Raw genomic sequence first — 20,191 nt, 5'->3', positions numbered from 1 at the left:
CTGGGGCTCAGCTAAGTAGATAGTGAAGAACTTGATGAAACCTAGTTACTTGTGTTTGAGTAGAGTGAGAAGGTATATATCTCCTTCTGACAGTCATTGTAGGATTAATGAGCAGAACAGCTATTTCTCAGCCTCACAGAATTAGGAGATAAGAAGCTTATAGGCCAGAGCAATAAAAGGATTTCCTACTTGATAGGCTGAGGAAGTTCAGCTGCAGCAGATTAGGAGAGTTCTGCCTAGAGAGCAAGCCACTGGAGTTCTGTAATGGGGGGTTTTGGATGAACCTGTGATAGGATTGCAGTCTGACAGAGAATGGAGTGCAAGGCTTCTGTGAATTCTCCTTCTCAAAAGCTGTGCCTAAGGACACACTTAAGATTTGGGGTGGGAGGTTTTGTAGGGATGAATGGACACCATGAAAAACGTACTTTGCAAGCTGGAAATGTTGATCACCTTTGTGAAGTTTATTAATATGTACTCTACCAAGGCTCTGTGACTGCCAGCTCTGAGGTTGTAATGAGGTATTGGTAATGAGGGAGCTGTGAGGCTGGGTGGATGACTGCAGTTCTATTTCTGTCCTGGCATGTGTTCTCTGGCCACCCTCTTGAAACATTTAACTACGTTTTTTTTAAAAAGCTGTCCAATTATTTTTTTTTTTGGTTGTTCTGTTCATTTGTTGGGGGTTTTCCTTTTTTTTTTTTTAAATTTTATTTTATTTATTTTCTGACCTAGCATCACTCCACCACTTCGTGTTTAACCTGTGGTTAGTTTTTATTCATGACAGCTTCCAGTAAGAGTTATGCACTTGAACTTGCCTGTAAAATCTCCTGGATTGCTCTGGCTCTCTGTGATTGAGATTTATCTGTGCCTTTTTTCAATGCAAAGCCTGGATTCGAGTTTCCCTTAGAAGCAGTTGTAAGTAACAGTTTACTGGGCATGGTACTTTGCCTTGCAAGTTTAACAGTAATTCACTTGCCATTAGTGACCTTTCATTGCCAGAGCACATGAGATGACTGTCTTGGTGTGGTATTCTTTGTAGAAGAAAAAACCTTAAACTCAGTGGTGACAGGCATTCCTCCCTCAGACAGATGAGCTTTGTGACAATCAGTGCCAGCCTGGGTTTGGTTGCTGTCACTGGGCCTGTGAACCCTGGAATTCAGTGATTTTCCAAAGGTTGATATCTTCTCTGCTTTACTTCCATTCTTTCCTATATAGTTTTGCCTGAGGTTTTATTTTGTTGTGCAGAGCCTGTATTCCTAATAAAAATAAGTTTTATGGGATAAGAAATGCAGGATGTCAGCGCAGGTGTCAACACATACACACTTCCAGGCTTTCTGGTTTTTTCTCTCAGTGCTTCTCCGCTTCTACACTTCCTTGTTGCAAATGCTTGTTGGCTTAGGCAAGTTTGGCTAGACAAAGTGGGAAGACTGAGAGGAACAGGTGAAGTATATAGAAAGTGTAAGCACATATAGCTCATGTTGAAGGATTGTCACACAGAAAAGTGGAATTTATGTACTTTCTGGATGCCTGGAAAGTTCTTAAGGTATGGTCAGCTAGTGGAGGTTTTGTTGTCCTTAGAAGTTTCATCATATGCTACCTGCAAGCTTTACATGTCCTTAGAATAAGTACCAATTGTTTGACTTGTGCTCACAGTACAATTTTTTTCTTCTGCTGCCTCTCTACCTCTTTGATACCATAATGAAATGAATGTTGCTTAATAACTAAGAATCAGAGGAAACTGATGCATTCTAGTGAAACAGTGGCCTGATGGAAGGGAATTGAGATGAGGAAGTAGTCATGCCAGGATTTTACTCTGGTTTCAATGTACACTCAGTTATATAAATGAGAAATGTCTTCATTTCATTAAATTGATGAATTACCTTTCCTTTTGAGATGACTGCTCCAACAAATAAGCAATTTTTTCTTTCTTTCACTACTTAAAAAACAAAATAAAAGGGGAAAGAAAGGGGCTGTTTTTTCAGACACCATGTTTGTGTAACCACTTGTTAGAAGAGATCTCATGCTAAGCCTCTCTGTTTTATTTTCATACCTTATGCAATCATACACACTTGGTTTTTAGTTTGCAATTCTGTGTTCAGATGCTGAAAGAAGAGCAACATACCTGGGCTTGTCCAATGCAACAGCTCCAAGAATGGAGCTCAAGAATGCACATTTTCCTCTTGGATGTGAATGACTAGGGCTCTGTCAAGGCTACATAGTTGTGTCACCCAGCTAGGAAAGCAACAAAGGTAGATAAAATATTCCCTAGAGTGACTCTGTTTTAAGATTTGGAAAACTAACAAGGCGAGCATGTGTCGTGCTGCATGCACAGGTATGATCCAGTAAGGAAACTGTGTTGTTTCTAAGGGATGTTTTCTGAGGATAAAGAAGAATCTGAGAGAGCCAAAGGTCACACAGCACAGCTTGCCCTAGCATTGTCAAATCCCATCTGCTTGTCTCCTCTCCACAGGGCAGAACACGTTGCATTATTGTATGCTCAAAGTTCAGCACACCACTTGCACTTTTCCTTGCAAAAGAAAGCCTTGTAGGCTTTGAGGGCTTGTTAGGACTTTCAGACTGTTAAGCTACAGGGTTTCATTCCCTGAGGTCCTGTTAGAGACACAGAGTTCAGAGCTGTCATACTGGCCAGCAAGTAGAAGGTAGAGATTGGAAAAAATGTAATTTCTTTTGACTTTATCTTAAGGAAAGTAAAACGATTTGATGATTGGATGTGTGGGACATAGTGCCTGGATGTCTACTTGAGCTAATTTCTTCATCTTCTTGAAAGAGCACTGCTCCCCTTTGGCTACTCAGGAGAGAAGGTCATTTTTCAAAAACTTTATTGTTTTATTTAGTCCTACGGTTAAACCATTCACACTGCTGTCGAAGTGGAAGCTTTCTTGTATAGCTAGTTGGAGAGAATTAGTGAAAGTTCCACAACCTTTCAGAAGAGAAAGTAAGCACTGAATTCTTATGCATTAAAACATTTTGTCAGTGTAATGTTTAGTTGGGTTGTGTGCAATTAGAGCATCATATTTCATCTTATCAATCATATTTCATCTTCCATCTGTTGTATTCTGTAGCATTTAAAAATGAGTTTAATTTTGGAAGGATGGAGAACAGAGAACCGCACTGTGATGATGAACATTCAGTGGTTAGAAGCAAAAAGGGTGGTGAACAGGAGTAAGATGTTAAAGATAGAAAATGTTAATGATAGTAATATTAATAAACTAAAACAATAATAATAGCAATATTTAATTCTTAATTAATAATAATAATTAGTAATAGGAGCAAGAGAGTCTTGTTACTTGTCTCCCCATAGGACCCGGTTCCTACTAATGAGCAGAAGCTCATCTCAAGGTGTGGGCTAGGCTCTACAGTTTAAACAGAAATTATAGGGAATCTGTGGGTTCTGTAGGAAACCAAAAACCAGTCCCTAACTGCAGATAGTTTGGAAATGACTGAACCTCTCCCAGTTGGGCATGAACATGTGCCTGCACCAGGATATTGAGAAATAGAAAAATGGGCTTGAATTGCCCCAAACCACTAGCACAATCCTGAATGGGTTGTTACACAGATGTTAAGAGATGTTTGTAATCTTCTTGTAGTTTTCTTGTTGTTCTAGACAAGAATCTAATGTTTTCTAATCTGTATAATCATTAACATCCTGCCTACTCTGAAGCTGTAGAGCTCAAGAGTGGGTGGGAATAGAGGAGTTTGATCATCTGCTACCTGCAAGCTTTACATGCTCTGGTCAAGCTGCTTCTCCTTGCATAAAAGAGCTATGAGAAGCATTCACTTCCCCCCCCTTCTGGTGTAACTCTGTGCACGTGTTGTGTCTGTGTGTTTCCTTTTGAAGGCTTTGTTGCTTCCTTGAAGCGTGGAGCTAGAGGCATGACCAGTACCAGGATGCTCTTCAATTCAAGGAGTTTTGGTTTCCTCTTAATACTGGGATTTGATGTGTTATTTGCCAGAGCTGATTTTCTCACTACAGGCATAGGAAAGAACATTCTGGTCACTTACAAAAGATTAATATTTGTTGCTGACACAGATGACTAATTCTTCTAAGATACAGATGACTAGCTCTTTTAAGATTAGAACTTTGAGTAATTTTTTTACTTTAAGTAGTAACAGTAATCAATGGCATAGTGATGTGTTTAGGATCAGCAGTGTGAATGGGAAAAGAATATTGATGATATCTACCCTTTATGCTGAACAGATAGGGAAAGGCTTTTTCTGAGTTTATACCAATATTGTGAGACTAACTCATTAGTGTGACAGAAGAATAACGTCAGACTTCCATTAAATGATTGTATGTCCGCCATCTCATCTTGGATACAAATGGATACTATTCTGTGATACAGAAATTACTAATGCTTGAGAAAAGTGTTTTTGAGAGTGTAAGAAAAAATACTGACTTGAAAAAGCTGAATTGTAATATTCACTTGTCGAGGTTTTTTCTTTAAATGTATATCTAACTTTCTTGTTGTATTCAGCCCATCTCTTTTAAAGATTTTTTTTTTGTAATAAATAAGTAGAATATTGTCATTCGTTATTTCATTAATCATAGGCAAATAACAGATTATCAGTTTTATGGAGTTAAAAGTAAACTAAAATGTAACCTTTTTAAAACAAAAACCTGCTCACTTGCTACAGAAGAGCTTTGGATGAAATGCAGCTGTTGAACAGTTGCTTAAAATAAATTGCATACTTTAAACCCACCAAGAAGATATATGAGGATTCAAAACTGTGTCACAAATCCTGACCTACTGAGAAAGAATGCTTAATGAAAAGACTACTGTACGTTTCACTGTATCCTTTGCAAGGAGGGTGAAATTCAGGTCAACAGGATAGAAAGCTTCCAGGACTCAGGAAACCTGAACAATCGATCACTGAGTAAACATTATTGCAGATACTTATGGAGAGTAATTGATCTTGAACACAATAATAGGCTTTATAAAAGGATTTAAAAAGTTGTAATGTTTCCATATCTACTCTGGTATGATATATTGACAGTAATTACATATGCATTTGTGACTTAGTCCCTGATTACCTTAATATATTATTTTTTTATTTCAGTGATATTGTAGTTTCAACCCAGACTTTTAAGGTGTGAAGGTTAATTTAAAATAGGAGGGTGGATGAGTTACTTGGATGTTATAGTAGCATGTCTCAGCAAGAACAAAATACTGAGGTTTTGTAACAAAGGTACAGAATGTTCTCATTTATGACAGAGTTGAAGTTGAACTGATCATAGCTTAGTAGCTTGTTGCCATATATTTATCTGTAAAGCATTTGTAAAGCTATCTGCTGCCTTTACATCTGGAAGCTTCACATTTTTTCAAAGCACAAAACAAATGCTCCCACTCATATGGGGGTAGCTAAGCTGTCACAGTTATTGACTGGGACACATTTTTATCTGTATGTAAAGATGTTTTAAAAGGAGGAATGCCATCATCCTGGATTTTTGGCCCAAAGTGTTTTTCTGCTTACAGTGGTAAGCAACATTTGAATGCTGAACTGTAACTGAAAGAAATTGAAATTTTTTTGTTCTTCTATCCATAAGCATTCCTCATTTTCACTCTTTTCTTATCTAAGCCATTAAGGTCTTTCTTTATGGTGTGGCTCTTACATAAAGCAATGCAAAAGGAGAACATTTCAATTTGCAATCGTCTGTAACAGAAGTTGGCAGCCTGCCCCCAAAGTGGGCACAATACTTGAAACCGTAATAAATTTCATCTAGTTGACAAGATTTCCAGCTGCCCTTGCACCCTAAATACTCTGCATGTCGGATTTGGGTCTCAGTGATTGCTTTAGACCTGTTCCATTACTGAAGTGAGGCAGGTAGCCAAAGAAGTTAGCACTAATTGTGGGTTTTTTTAAGGCTGGCAGCTGAGCTGACATGGCCCTTGTATAGATACTGTAGAGAAAAGAGTAAGGCTGCTGTGTTGTTTTGGCCCTTCACTGTTGAGTGTGGAAAGTTTTTTCCATCTTTAGTCTGAAAGAATTTAGCTTGAAAACTATTACCAGTATTCCTGAGTGAAAACTCTCCTTTCTGATCTGTGTGAAAAATACTACAGCTTGCTGTAGAAAGTACTAGCGAAACAACATTATGTGATGTATGTTTGAAGAAAATAGTCTTAATTTTAAATTTCTCCATTTGAAATTAGTGATTTGATCTTTAAGACAGGAGTAGCCACATAATTAGATATGTTTGCAAGTTCATGAGGACATATCTGCTTATTAGCCATAAGGAAACAAAACATTTTAATGTAATTCCTTACTTTCTATGAAGGTCAGACACAGAGATTGGCATGAGTTGTGCAAGCAACGCTTCTGGAGGCTTTTTGCCCACCACAATGGCATCTTTGTCACTCCCACACAATATGCTTTACTGTCTGCTGGGTTTGTCTTGTCAAATAACCAAAATATGGAGTGAATTGAGACTACCATGCAGTTAAACTGCTTTGTTAAGGAAATGGCAGAATATGTCCTATCTAAAGACAAGGCAGGATTACAGTAAATATGCTTGTTGTAATCTTCTTTATTTCTCATTGAACTTGGATGTGAAGTACATCTACATTGAAGTCAGAGGGCCACCTAGACCATTCTGTCCCTCCAAGTGTTAACATTTTACATGAATTTTTTGAAAGGCAGCACAGTATGTTACTGCCTTTCCAAGTGTTGCAATAATACTTTCATCTTAATTCACAACTCCAAGCTTTGCATTTATTGAGTGTGCAAGTCTTGTAGTAATTTTCTAATAGAGGGTCATGCCATCTTAATACCCTGTTTAATATTGATTAGGGGTTTTTTTTCATATTTTACTTAGACTAGCATATTTTAATAAAGGCATCTCTCAAACATTTCGTGTTTGGCCATGCTGATAACTTCTGAGAAATAGGATTTTCTGGTTTTGCCCTTCATGCCGTAATATAATTTATTCTGGTTTTGCTCGGGCAAAAATGAATACCCCAATATCTACAGAAGTAAGAATGCATTACCTGTTTTATTGTTAGTCTTCAAAAAATGCATGATTTCTGAAATGTACCCAATGTAAAATAGTGGAAAATGAAAAACAAATTTTATAGTCTTGATTTAATTTTGAAGAAGAAAATGCCAGACCATCAGGTTTTACTGTCTCTGCTCCCTGGTAGTAGGCCTTGCACTTCTGCAGAGCCCTCATGATTTTAGTAATACTCTGCTTGTGTTGTGAGAGTCCAGCCACTTGGATCAACTGGCCAGGGTGGAGCCTCTTTGCCCCCCAAAAAAGATCCATCTATTGCAGTGTGCAAGTACTCCAGCAAAAAATAAATGGGTTTGCCTGTACAAGAGGCTGTAGATGCTAATCTTGACTGAGTTTCTGCCTACCAAGAATGTGGACAACTCTTGCATTTTCCCTACTGTGCTCTCTTTTATTTTTTAATTGGAAAAGTTCTGGAGTGAAATTGAGGCTTTAGTGGGAATTAGGCAGGTCAGCTATCCTGCTGCTATTGACTGTAGGAGCTGCATCCCTTAATCTCTAACTGACTGTTAGCTGATCTTCCTGCTTCGATATTGTAACTATTAGTCCTGATCCAGGAAAGCACTTAAATGTCTGTGTAACTTTATGCGTGTGAATAGTTGTGCTGGTTCCGGTGGGAATTCCGACATGCATCTGTGCTGAAGTGCTTTGCTGGATCAGGTCCTACGCCTCCACTGGAAGCCTCCTAGGGATATGACAGCATTGTCAACCAAGTTAATATGACAAAGAGAGTCATCTTTTAAAATTTTAAAAATTTACTTTTTAATTGAAGGTTCCCAAGGGAAGGTTATGCTTGGAAAATTCCTGTATCAACCTATCCATGTAGTTGTCTGTTTTTAAAAGACATGATGAAAGGAGATGTGGACAGTGAGAGGTATTTGCTCTCAGCTTATCTAAACTATAACTTTTGAAATGTGTTTTGCTATTAGGTAGAACTAAAAGAAAATTCTCTAAAACACTGTATAGGTATTAAAGAAGCTGAATTTAAGGAGATTTGCTGAAGGACAAATGTAGTCTCTATGCATAGGCATCAGTGCATTCAGAAGAAATGCATCGTTGTAAGTGTTTCTTGGTTTGGATCAATACTACTTTCATTGGTGTTTTGTTTCACTTTTGTTTGTTAGGTGGTGGGTAACTAATATTTCAAAGTAATTAATATGAATTATTGTTACAGGAAAGCATTTCTGCAGAGAGCTATATTTGTGTAAGTGATAACTGGTGTACTTACACTGATTACCCCTTTGTGGGGTTTTTTTTTTTTGACAAGAAGGCATATGTGATTGTCTTTGAATTCAGAACTTCTCTATCAGAGAAGCTGGCATATCAGATGTCACCAGCACAGTGCTTTCTGAGCCTAGCTAGCAAACTGCCTTTGTCAGCATGTTAAAATGGATATTAAAGGATATGAAAAGTCTTGCCTGACCGAGCAGTGAACTTCACATTAACTGTGCATTTAGCAGTGCAAATCTTTAGAAGTGAAGCCTCTAGTGCAGCATTTAATTGATAAACTTTGCAGTTGTGGTTTGAGGAGCCTGCATATCTCTGGCTACTGTTTTGGCTTCAAGTACAAATGTTTAGTGAAGTTCTTTTCTGAAATGCTGTGAAGCCTTTAACAGTAGTGATGGTTGCTGTTTAAATTAGGCTGCAAGGATGATTAAGGACTGGGGCATTTTTCATACAAGGAAAAATGAAGAAAACTGGAAATGTTCAGCTTGGAGGAGACTCAGGGGGATCTTACAGAGGGGTGTAAGTACCTGATGGGAGGCAATGAAGAAGAGAGCAGCAGACTCTTCTCAGTAGTGCCCACTGTTAGGACAAGAGGCAATGGGCCCAGATTGGAACAGAGCAAATTCAATCTGGACACAAGAAAACATTTACCTACTGTCAGGGTGGCCCCACACTGGAATGGATTGACCAGACAGGTTGTGAAGTCTCCACCCAGCTGGACATGATCTGGGGCAACCTGCTGTAACACTTTAGACAAGGCAGCCTGTGTTGTCCAGAGGTGTGTCCAACCTAAACACTTCTGTGAATTAATACATTACTTCTGTGATCCGGTAAAGGGGCTTATAGATTATTTTATATATATGGGAATTATAACCATGCTCATGTTTTCATACACGTGTGTGTATGTGTGAAATCAGCTGGTGAACACTGGAGATACTTCCAGTATTGCTGTTTAAACACTGTGTGTGTTGTTGACCAACCCACTGTGCATATATATATATTTACTCCTGACTCCTGTCTGTTCTTCCTGTAACCTGTCCTGATTTGCTTAAAAATGTAAAACACTCTTTGAAATGACTGTAGGGTTGGTTCTGGACATAGCTATTAAAGACCCTCAGCTTTCTTTGGTCCCTATTCTCTTATTTTTGCACAAGCGTGTGTGGTACAAAAAACCAGCCTTGGCAACAAGGTCTGGCATTGTTATGTTTGTCTTTTCCTTTATTTTTTGGAGGGGTTTGTTTGGTTTGTTTTTAACTTTTATTGAGTTGGGATGTTTTTGCTTGGTTGTTTTTTTTTATTTTGGGTTTCGTTTCTTGTGGGATTCTTGGGGTTTAGGGTTTTATTTGTTTGTTTGCTTTTTTTTCTAAGATTTTTGGTTCTTATTTGGAAGGGTTTTTGGAATATGTCTAAACACTTTTGTTCTTCATTGGTGTTAACTTTGCTAAGTAGAATGAATGTTCTATGAGCTGCTAAACCAGCTAACCTGTTTTGTTTTAACTCAGGAGAAAAGTTTATAAATGTAATATTGGCAGATAGAACTTTTCTAGTTTCATATATGTGGGAGGGAGCACAGTTGCAAATACTGAATGCAACCCAGTATCTGCAGAATCAGACCAAGTTTGTGATTTGACATTTGGAAATATACTTTTTCTTCTGAGATTTTTGTAAGCAAATGATTTATCAGTAAATACAGCCTTCAAAAATGCAGTCTTGATTCAACATTTGGATTTAGAAGACCAAAGGTTCTTCTTGTATGCTCTTAATGGCATTAGAAATGTTGGAAATTGCTTTTGGTTTTCTAAATGTAGTTATAAGGGTGACAGATTGCAAATTGATGTAGTTTGGTGTGCAGCTTAGATTAGTAAAGTCCAAGAACCATTTTCAAAGTGAACACTGAATTTTATGGTTGAATTAGATAAATATGTAAGTATCTGATACATACCTTAGGGAATACTGTATTAGACAAATGAGTCTGTGAACAGATACTCTGTTATTTTGTAAAATGTTGATTTGCTTCTACATATCTGTGATTTCAGGTTAAAGGTTCTTACAGAGTTTAATGTTAAATGTTACATAGGCATTTAATATGGATACAAGGAGAAAATATAGTGTACACAGTTTTATTTATTAACTCTGTGACTCAGAAAAACTTTTTAAACATCATGATTACAGTTTGAAATGTTCTTAGGTCTTTGCAGGAATTATTCAAATAAAAAGTTTGATTGATGTACATGTGATGTCCTTATCTAACAATGACAAAGGATCCTGCTATATTATTGATTATTTCCTGGTTAAAAAAAGTTAAGTGCATAGAAGATGTAAAAAAACCCAAAACACCTTAGCAAAAGCAATTACATGATTCAGGTTTGTCAGATAAAAGTGATAGCTGTTTTCTAATTCTGTTTTTCAGTTTCCATAGCTCGACGTGTCCAGGACCCATTAGCTGAGCTAGTGAAAATTGAGCCCAAACACATAGGAGTTGGAATGTATCAGGTAAGATAATACGTATCATTTAATCTAAGTAATGTGTCACGATATAGAGCAACACCAAAATGCTGCTTTATAATTGTCAACTAGTTATGTCTCCTTTAAAAGACATTTTCAGAGTTGATGGAATGGTAATAAATATTTAAAAGTCATAAACTGCTTTTTTTTTTAATCTCTACTTTTCATGATTGAGACTCTGAAATGGCTGTAGCCAGATGTATAGTCTATTAAATACATCAAATCAGACAGGTAACCTGATCTGTAAAGCTTTCTCTTTTTCTGTATTGTTACAGCAATGGGGTTTTAGCTCTTTGTGTAAAGTACAATGAGATATTGATCCTCCGTTTAGAAGCCATTAATTTGAACTATTAGGCACATTCCTTCTTAGAAGTTTGTAATAAAAGGGTTTGTTTTGGAGTTTTTCTTTTACTAAAGCTGAATTGGAAAATGTTTGACAATTGTGATTTTTATACATTTTTGTAGGTTATTTCTGAGAAGTAACTTTTACTTTCCAAGTTTCTTTACAAAGAGCATTATGTTAAGAAGTGGTATATAAGTTATTGTCGTTTTATAGCATATTGGCATCGATTCAGGAAAGCATTTTATGCATGTGCTTAAGTCCCACCAAATAAAGAAACAAAAAAAAAAAAAATTATCCAGAAAATATGGCATATGCTTTTCTTTGTATTTTTGAAACTATAGAATGTGAGTAAATTTGAAAGACTGCAGCAGCAAAATTCAGAACAGAAAGCTTAGAACTGTCTGGATCTGTTCTTTCAGTTAAGCTCATGAGAGTTAGTAGGGTAGAATGCAATTAACAGCCTAGAATCCCTTGCTGCCACTGATAAAGGTGGCGTGACAAAGAAAAGGTGTTATGACAACTTCCAAGAAATGTATATTCTGTTTTGTTTGTACAGAACTGAGGTCAACATTTTAGTTGGTTAAGGTAGAATTTAGAACTGCTTTTGTAAGTCCTACTTGTATTGCCACAGATAGTAAAACTTACTAATGTTGCTTGCTAACTGCAAACTTATTTATTGGTAAACCTAACTTAAATAATCTTTCGGTATTAATTATACCATAATTTTTGAGGGAAATTATATTGAAGGGCTGACACGCCATAGATTTCTTTAACATATGTATCCAGATTTCAGAAAAAAAAGTGCGTTAATGGTGGCAGCTGTAAATATGGGTGTGGTCACCTGGCAAAAAGAAGAGCTTCAGTCTGAAATGTAGCTGGTTTTCTTACTTATGGGGACCCAGGGCTTTTATTTATAACAGTAGCAGTGGTATGTTGAAACAAAAATGATGAAAATTATACAGATTTTTGTTCTTACTTACTTTAAGGGAAGAAGTAGTTAAGAAAAAGAACCTTGAAATGCTATGTCAACATTTAGCGAAGCTGGTTGATTTTTTTAAAAACAATATTTTAAAAAATCCATTCCAGGATGGAATATTTTACTCTTTGCAGTATACTGTGAATTCTTAAGTACTAGGAGCTTGCATTGCTGTGTCTAGAAGCTATTGATTTAAATGCACACTATCTCCTGTGGCCCACGTGGACATTGTACCAGCATGCATCTAAAGCAAAAAGATGTGGAATTGGTGGTGGTCATATGGTTTTGGGAGCATTTTACTATGAGATGAATGTTGCAGTGAACAACATTGCAGCAGGTCACTGCAGTCTCAGAAACTGAAGCTGGTGTCATTTACTTTTCAGTGACTGAAAGTAAGGTAAGTACCATGTTCCTGGCCTTTCTAGAGAAGCTTCTTGATCCCACTACAGGTGTGTTGCGAGTAAATGCCCAACTGTGTTGTTTTTGTCCAAACTGGTTGTATGAAAAATTTCAGAGGAATAATTCCTAGAACCTTAGGATAGAGGCGGACCTCAAATATTGTTCATTCCCAGCTATCTGCATTCTTAAGTCTTGTCATGGTTTGAATAAATCTCTGAGGTAGATACACATCCTGTTGGAATTATTAAGAAGCACCACAGAAGCAACAGTGTGTTTGTTCAAAGATACATAAATATCTCAAGTACTAGATCTTTATGTGACATTATTGAAGGCAAATTTGCACTCTTGAAAACAAAGTCAGAAGGTCTGCTGCCCTTTGGGCATGACAGCTCTCTGGTGGCACAGGAAGGGAATGGGAGGAGAAAAAGAATGAAGCTTTTCTATTTTGTCTTCCTTTAGAGAGACGCTTGCTGGTGTCTCAGAGGACAGTCACGGAAAAAGCTGTTGTGTTGTACAGGGAGTCCCAGGGTAATGGCTAATAAAATCCCTCAGATGAAGAGTATTTCAAGTACAGAAATTTATAATATCCAAGGAAACTTGAAAGGTTTTATTACATTTTAATTTATAATCTAATTGCTGGCTGTAGCTTTTTATTAATTTCTGTGTTGAAATATGCAGTGCACAGTCTAGATCAGAAATACAGCAGGCTTTTCACAGAGGTGGTTCCTTTCTTAGCCTATTGTAACTCTAAACCTAGCATTTAAATATGACCTTTCCTTTCCTAAACACCCTGAAATTTATATTTAAGAATCTGACAAATCCAGGTTTTGGCATTCTTGTCCTGAAAGAGGGATGGTGATTAGTCTGTCAGCAATTAGGCAGAGGCAGGCTGAGACTGTGCTGCTGCCCATGACCATGGAAGCTGTGTAGCACGAGCAACATGATGGTTTCTCAAGGGATGGTTGCATGCTCACTGTGTGCTGATCAAAGTGGGAGCTCCCTGAAGGGATGATCCTGCCTTTTCTGTTGCTCCTACCCAAGTGCCCTAATCTTTTTGTGGTGTTGGTAATGGCTACATGATGTCCTGGGCTGGCATAAGAGAGGGGCAGCAATGCACAGGTTGCGGGGGAGTGGAGCTGGGGCTGCTGCCTTCACAGGAGCCTGCCTGACTTGGGACATGGCCTCTCTGTCAGGTTAGGATAGCCAGAGGTCCCAAATGACTCTACTTGAAAGGCAGGGTCAGAGACAATAATTTCTGTCTTTTCTCAGAGGCTGAAGTGAGAGACTGGTGAAGCAGAATCTGCCTGATGAAGTCTGTAGCTTTTGTAATGTGACTGTGGTACAGGAACATTGTGTGTTCAGTGAGTGACCCACTTGGGCAGGACCTGCTCTGCTGCTCAGCAGTGATAGCAGTGCTACAGGAAAGTGAAATTGTCGTGTGCTAAATCTGCTGCTCACAATATGAGCTTGCTTAAAATCTATGAAGTGTGTGCCACACGAAGAGAACTGAGTGAAGGGGCTGCATCTTCTGTAGTTGCTACTTCCTTGGGATTTTGGATCCCTCCCATCTGGTCTCTTGGTACTTCATGTGCATGTTTGTGAGAGTATTGGTGTTCTCTTGCTTTTCTAATGCAAGTTTTCCAAGCAAATCTGCTCATCTGGGTGTGGATACTTTGGATATGGATTTGCAAGTTTCCAAGTAGCAGGAGATCTGTGTAAATTGAGTCCCATCAGCTGGGAATTGTTTACTTACTTTAGATGAAAAAAAAATTGAAACTTGAACTTGGCCACCTGCTTTGATTCTCATTTCAATTTATGATTCTGAGTTTGTGCACTGCCAAGAAAATCAGGTTTGTCAGAGAAAAATAAACAGGCCCCAGATCTCCTAACAGGTATTTCCTTAAACAGAGAGAAGCACAACCTGATTTATTAGGGCTTCTCTCAGACTAAATTCCAGTTGCCTGAAGGTCCTTGTCTTCCTTCATCTTTATCTCATTAGGAAAATTGTTCTTTCCTCCCAGACAGGAACCTAGCCAAAATTAATTTATCACCTTCAGGCCATATTACTATGATTTCTTCTGTAGTTGAACATGAATATGATGCCCAGATTCTGCCTGATACAGAATATATTTGCCTTATCACCTCCTCATGCTGATACAAAGCTAAATTTCTGTCCAGGGAGAAGTAGTTAGTGGCTCAAGACTTTATTATGCTGTACACTGAATTTTGGCGATGAATTGCCATTGGAATTGTAATGGTCTTGGAAGACATAGATAAGAGCTGAGAACAAAGCTGCTTCACAAAGACTGATTAGGGAATTGAATTTCAGAGCAAAGAAAATGAATGAGAAGACAAAAAAATCCTTACTCTCAAATAAAAACCCAGCTTTTCAGAGGTGAGCAAAGCAGCACTAGCATAAACTTTCTCTCCATCAGTTCCTCATAGTAAAGAGGGGAATTAAATTAATATACTTTTAAAAAGTCAAAACCTGAATCTGTGTTACAAGGCAGAGAAATGATAAATACAGCTAAAGGACTATGTTAAGTTTGGTTGGACTTTTGATGTTCATTTGATGTACAAAATCCCTGGATGCTAAAAAAAAAGTAACCTCCAGAGAAAAAGATGAAGCTCAAACTCATCTGTAACCTAGGAATAAAATATGTGATCTGCACTGTAGGATTAGAATTTTTGTTAAGTTCTGAGTAATGTTAAAAAATGTGCACCATGTCTGATCTTGAAAAAGTAACATCCTATTTGGTCTTTATAATTTTGTTAGTCTAAAAGTCTGTTCATAATCTATTTTTGGGTGTGGTAACATCTTCACTGTTGAACATGTTTGGAAAATTACCATCCTAAAAGGATGTAAGAGATAATATATGTAGTTCTGTAACCTCTGAAGTGGGAGAATACTTGACTACATGTGTATCCCGAACATTTTGTGTCAAATAAAAATCTGTAAACAATACTCTTAACTAGCATTCCTTCAAGAAAAAAGAGATTGAACTAATTCTTTGTTTGTTTTCTATATAATGCTGGAAGGTCATGATCAAAGGAGAGTTTCATAAAGCCTAATCAGGATGTCTGATAATAATTGATTCTAGAAATGTCTTTTTTGTCCCTCTTGTCCATTTTCCTTCCCATGGTCCTCTAGTTATTGGAGTACATTGGTTTTGCATTTGATTATTACCTGCAGGATGTTTTATGGTTTTGGTTGCAATTTGATATTCCTTTTAGTCTTGAGTTTTTTCTCCAAAGAGGGTGGGTATCTTTTGGTAAATGACAGTGCAACTTTAGAGAATGCTTCTAATCAGATACACTTTGTCCTTAATCGGACCAGTTGTCTTAATTGTGGCATTGCAGATATAAACCACTTTAAAATCCTCAGACAGCTAGTTAATAGTGAGGCATCTCACTGGAGGTTGTATCTCAGTTGGAATGGAAGGAGCTTTTTTTCTTTCTCCCAGAAGGCTGTGTAGAATGCTGTCTGTTGTTTCAGGCCAGCCTTGCCTGGGTCCTTTCTTCCTGGTCTCAGTGCCAGTGAGGGGCAACTGATAGAGAGGAAGGATGTTACTGGCCTCTCCTGCATGTGGCTGAAATTGCATGTAGCCCTTCTAGTTTGGTGCATTTTTCAGTCATCTTCCCCTCTCAGAAGATCTCCGTGGATGGCATCATCACTGCTGAGTCCAGCTGGTGCCTCTGCAACAGGAGGGCTATTAGGAAGGTGCGGTGTTAACCTCACTTTCGACAGCAGTACTACTTAAAATTTCATTACCCTGGTGAACACCTGTCATGCATATTATTTACCTGAGACAATCTGACTGTATATTTAATGTAATGGAGATAATCTGAGAGCTGAACTATAGCAACATTTTAGAAATGCAGGGATGAAAGGGGGAAACCTCTGGGATATCTCTAAGTGTGAGAGTATGACCACGTATAGTTGGGTCAGCCTGATTCAGCTGTGGGCTGAACAAGTCTCTGCATTATTTCTATTGTCTTTACTGCAACAGAACCTGGCTTGTCCCTTGCACTGCTGGTATTTGTTAGCCTGTTCTTAGAAAACCCCAGCAAACAGAACTCAGTAGCTTCCTTTGGATAAAGCAAATGTTGTATTGCTTCTCTAGTAGTGGAAACCTGAAAATTTGTGTTTAAAAGGAAGCTTCTGACAAAAACAAAGCTGTGAAGTAGTTAGTGAATGCAAATGAGTTGTCAGAATCTAAACATTGGCCATCACAAACAATCAGTGTTCAGTTTAAGAAAACCTTTATCTTCTTTTTTCCTTAGAATAGATACACAGTTTTTAGTGATAAAAAATATGAGACTGTATCCTTCTTGGTATCTGCTTTTGGTTATATCTCCTTCATGTAGTATGCTTTTATTTAGTCGTGTGGAGCAAAGTACTGGAGCTGACTTTTTTCAGTCAGGAAGAGTGTGTTTTTCACTGAATATTTAAGTAGTTTATTTCACTTCTTTCTTTTTTTTTTTTTTAATTGACCCATATGGTATATGAGTAGTTAGGTGTGTTACCTGGATAGCATAGAAGAATCACTCATGTATGATGTGAGAGTATGATGACATGATGTGCAAGAGTGTCTTTTTTTAAATCTCTGAGGTGAGTTTGTCAAAACAGCCTTAAACTTGAGCTTGCTGCATTAAGCTTATTAAAACAAGTTTGTGTGGGTTCTCAACTTATATTTTTTGATTAAGAAAATGGGATGTGCTATTAGGTGACCAGTGCTTTGTTTTGTGTGATTCACGTAGCTCCTGTGGAAACACAGTTCAGCAGGAATGTTGTTTGCTGGTCAGAATTGTAGGTTGCAGGTTTCAACATCGAACATTGAACAGCCTGTCTACAAAAGGCTTGAGCATTCCTTCAGTGTTACTACACTGAGTATACACACACAGTTCAGCAAAGAACTGAACCTCCTTGGATAAAATCAGAATTTTGTGAGCTTATGGTTTTCTGTACTTAAATTGAAGTGGTTGCCTGCAAAGAACCTTTGCTTAAACAAAGCAAAGTCTAAGGGTGAGAATACTGATACTCAGTTCTGTGTATCTTGCAGTAATCAAACAACTTAGTAATAAATGTAAAACACTCCTTTTTGGCACTATATGGGAACTGGTGATTATGGATATACCTTAAGTTGAAAAGCCTAATAAAAGGAGATATGCTGATGAACTGGAATCTGTCTGAAATGAAAGAAACTGGCTATACTTATATATATTTCAAAAATAGGCTAGAGGATATGTTGCCATTATTGTAAATTTAAAAAAAAAATAGTAACTGGACAAATTCTGGGCTGCTTCTGTATTGAATCTCATCTCTGAATAAACTCACTGGGACTTTAAAGACAGAGACATGCAGGATAGTATTTCACTGTGCTCTTAGCTCTGCTCCTCAATAAAGGAAACTTAAACCTCTCCTGTGAACCTGTAGTCTCCTGCAAAGAGATTATTGTCACTGAATGTTTTTGCTGCATACTGCAAGGGATTGCTTACCTTGAAATTTGTGGAAAAGGGAGAGAAATACTCAAGATTTTAAGGTTTACAAAAACTTTTTGAGGGACAGGCTGTGGTGGCTGTACGTATAAAATATTAAGAGCAGTCCAAAAACCCAGTATCTTGTCAGTAAGGAAAAGAGTGTATTTATTTATTTACTTAAATGGATATGTAGACTGGTGAATATGTTTGTGCTTAATACATGATTTTCAGCACTGAGCAAGTTATGGAATCCTTAATTGTCCTGTAGGAGTGGTGAAATATTAGCTCTGCAAGGAAAGGAAGCAGAAATAATATGTGCTTTTTCCCCAACATCATTTTTAGGGTAAATGATGAGCTTTTCATTTTGAAAATTAAAGCTCTGTGAACCAAGCCATCTGACATCCAGTGGGAGCAAAGTCTTTGCAGACAGCTTTTCCAGGGAGTGGTAATAACCCCATAATGTTTTGGATGCTTCCCCACCCCACTGAAGTAGGTGCACAAAACTTAAGAATGCTTTCCAAGTAAGTTACACCTCTGGCAAGTTTGTGTAATTTAATCTTCAGCAGCAGTTCTGCTGACTGCCAGGAGTGGTTTATATATCCTGTAACTTGGCAGTCTCTCTCTGGTTGCATCTACCTATTCTCTGGCTGGCAAAGAGAAGTCAAATGTTCCGCCAGCAAAGCACGATAAACTTTTGCTAGTCTATTACAGCCATTTGCAACAAAACAAAGGGATATAGAATGAAATAACTGTTGTGTTATTAGTTATTTTAGCTAGTACACTGTATGTATTTACTGGCATCTCCAGGAAAACATGCCAGCTCAGTGAGGTGAGATGCTGCCCCTTTAAGGAAATGAAGGAAAATGTGTGCATGTGTATTTACAAAGAGTGCAAGAGCACGGCGGTATCACCCCATCTGCACATGTCACTCATGAAGCTGCCCGTGGACTGCATCTCTTTTTGCTGCTGTCACCAAAAATGCACTGTAGACAGCATTTGAAAACTTGTCAGAGATGTGCCTTTGTAAGCAACTTGAACTGCAGGTAAATTTTAGACATTACTACTAATAATCCCCTTGTCACACTGCTGCTATTTATTGTTAGAGAGTTTGTACCTGCATATGGGGGATTTTACAGAGCTGCTGAGCTTGTAGGAAAAGTAGAGAAGCCCCAGAAGTGTTGGTGTACTGAGGTGGGATGATCTAAGGGTGTTGATAGGAAACAGCTGCTGGACAGATTTGCCCTCCCTGTCAGTTTGTTTCTGATTTCTTAATTACCAGTTCTCTTGGCAGAAGTTTGTTAGGAAGTTTTTTGTCACCATATGAGAACAGACTTGTGATTCGTGCTGTAATTGGGTTAAAGTGATGTGTTATTGTTCATGAAAAATAGATGTAAAGGTTGTTTACTTCCAGACCATCATAAAATCGGATAGAAAGTCGTGAGCAGGATTGTCCAGATTTAGGGTACCCTGTCTGCAAACCTGTTTAATATTTCAGTTTGATTTTTTTTTTTCCTTCTGTTTTGTAAATGTGCTTGGGCAGAGCTAATTCTAAGATAGGCAGGTGACCTGAATGAAGATCCATCCAGGCAGATTAAACTTTTTGAAAGACTGTTCTGATGGGGGAGCCAAGTGGCAAGATGAGCAAAATGGGAGTTGTGAGGCTGGGATCCTGCAAATAGGCTTGATGTGGCTTCTCTATGCATTGCATTGGAAACACTTGGTTGACTAAAAGCTGAAACAGAAACGAGGATGATAAAGCCTGTCTTTGTAAAAGTATTTTGATTGAACAGCTTCCGAAATGTGTGAGATGCTGTTAGGTTTCCTGTTTACATTTCAAGTGTTTAATAACCTTAAGTGACAATACACAAGTTTAGCACTGAAAAATTGTTCAGCTCCTTTCATCTAGGCTTCAGTTAAATTTTCATAACTAAAGTTCTTTGCATTTTTGAGACAGTCTTAAAAATATTACAGTAAAAAACAGCCAGAGAGCTGCAGATTACTTATGGCATTACTTGTACCCATTATGAGCTATTTGTGTTTGTGAATTTGTGTTTCAGGCTCAGTCATCTTTTATGTGAAGTAAGTTAATTTCTAAGATGCTATATTATGAATTCTAGTCAGATTTTAATGTAAATATTATAATGATAAAATTGTTCAAACTACTATCATAGTAAAAACATCTCTTTAGTGTCTAAAGTCAGGTAAAAGTGGCAGTAGGGATGTGAATCACTTGCTTTGA

General features: G+C 37.7%; 1 protein-coding gene across 3 annotated transcripts in view; it reads left to right on the top strand.

Annotated features, from left to right (window-relative positions):
• SRBD1 (S1 RNA binding domain 1) overlaps positions 1 to 20,191 on the top strand; it is a 125,633-nt gene that overhangs the window by 65,249 nt on the left and 40,193 nt on the right. For all 3 annotated transcript variants that reach the window (XM_069009761.1, XM_069009760.1, XM_069009759.1), the window contains exon 18: positions 10,659 to 10,741. In XM_069009761.1, the coding sequence (XP_068865862.1) occupies positions 10,659 to 10,741 (83 nt within the window). The remainder of the gene's footprint in view (positions 1 to 10,658; positions 10,742 to 20,191) is intronic.

The sequence above is a fragment of the Aphelocoma coerulescens genome, chromosome 3 (genome assembly GCF_041296385.1).
Source record: "Aphelocoma coerulescens isolate FSJ_1873_10779 chromosome 3, UR_Acoe_1.0, whole genome shotgun sequence".
NCBI lineage: Eukaryota > Metazoa > Chordata > Aves > Passeriformes > Corvidae > Aphelocoma > Aphelocoma coerulescens.
Note: the sequence above shows the minus strand (reverse complement) of the source record. Positions and strands in the feature narration are given on the sequence as shown.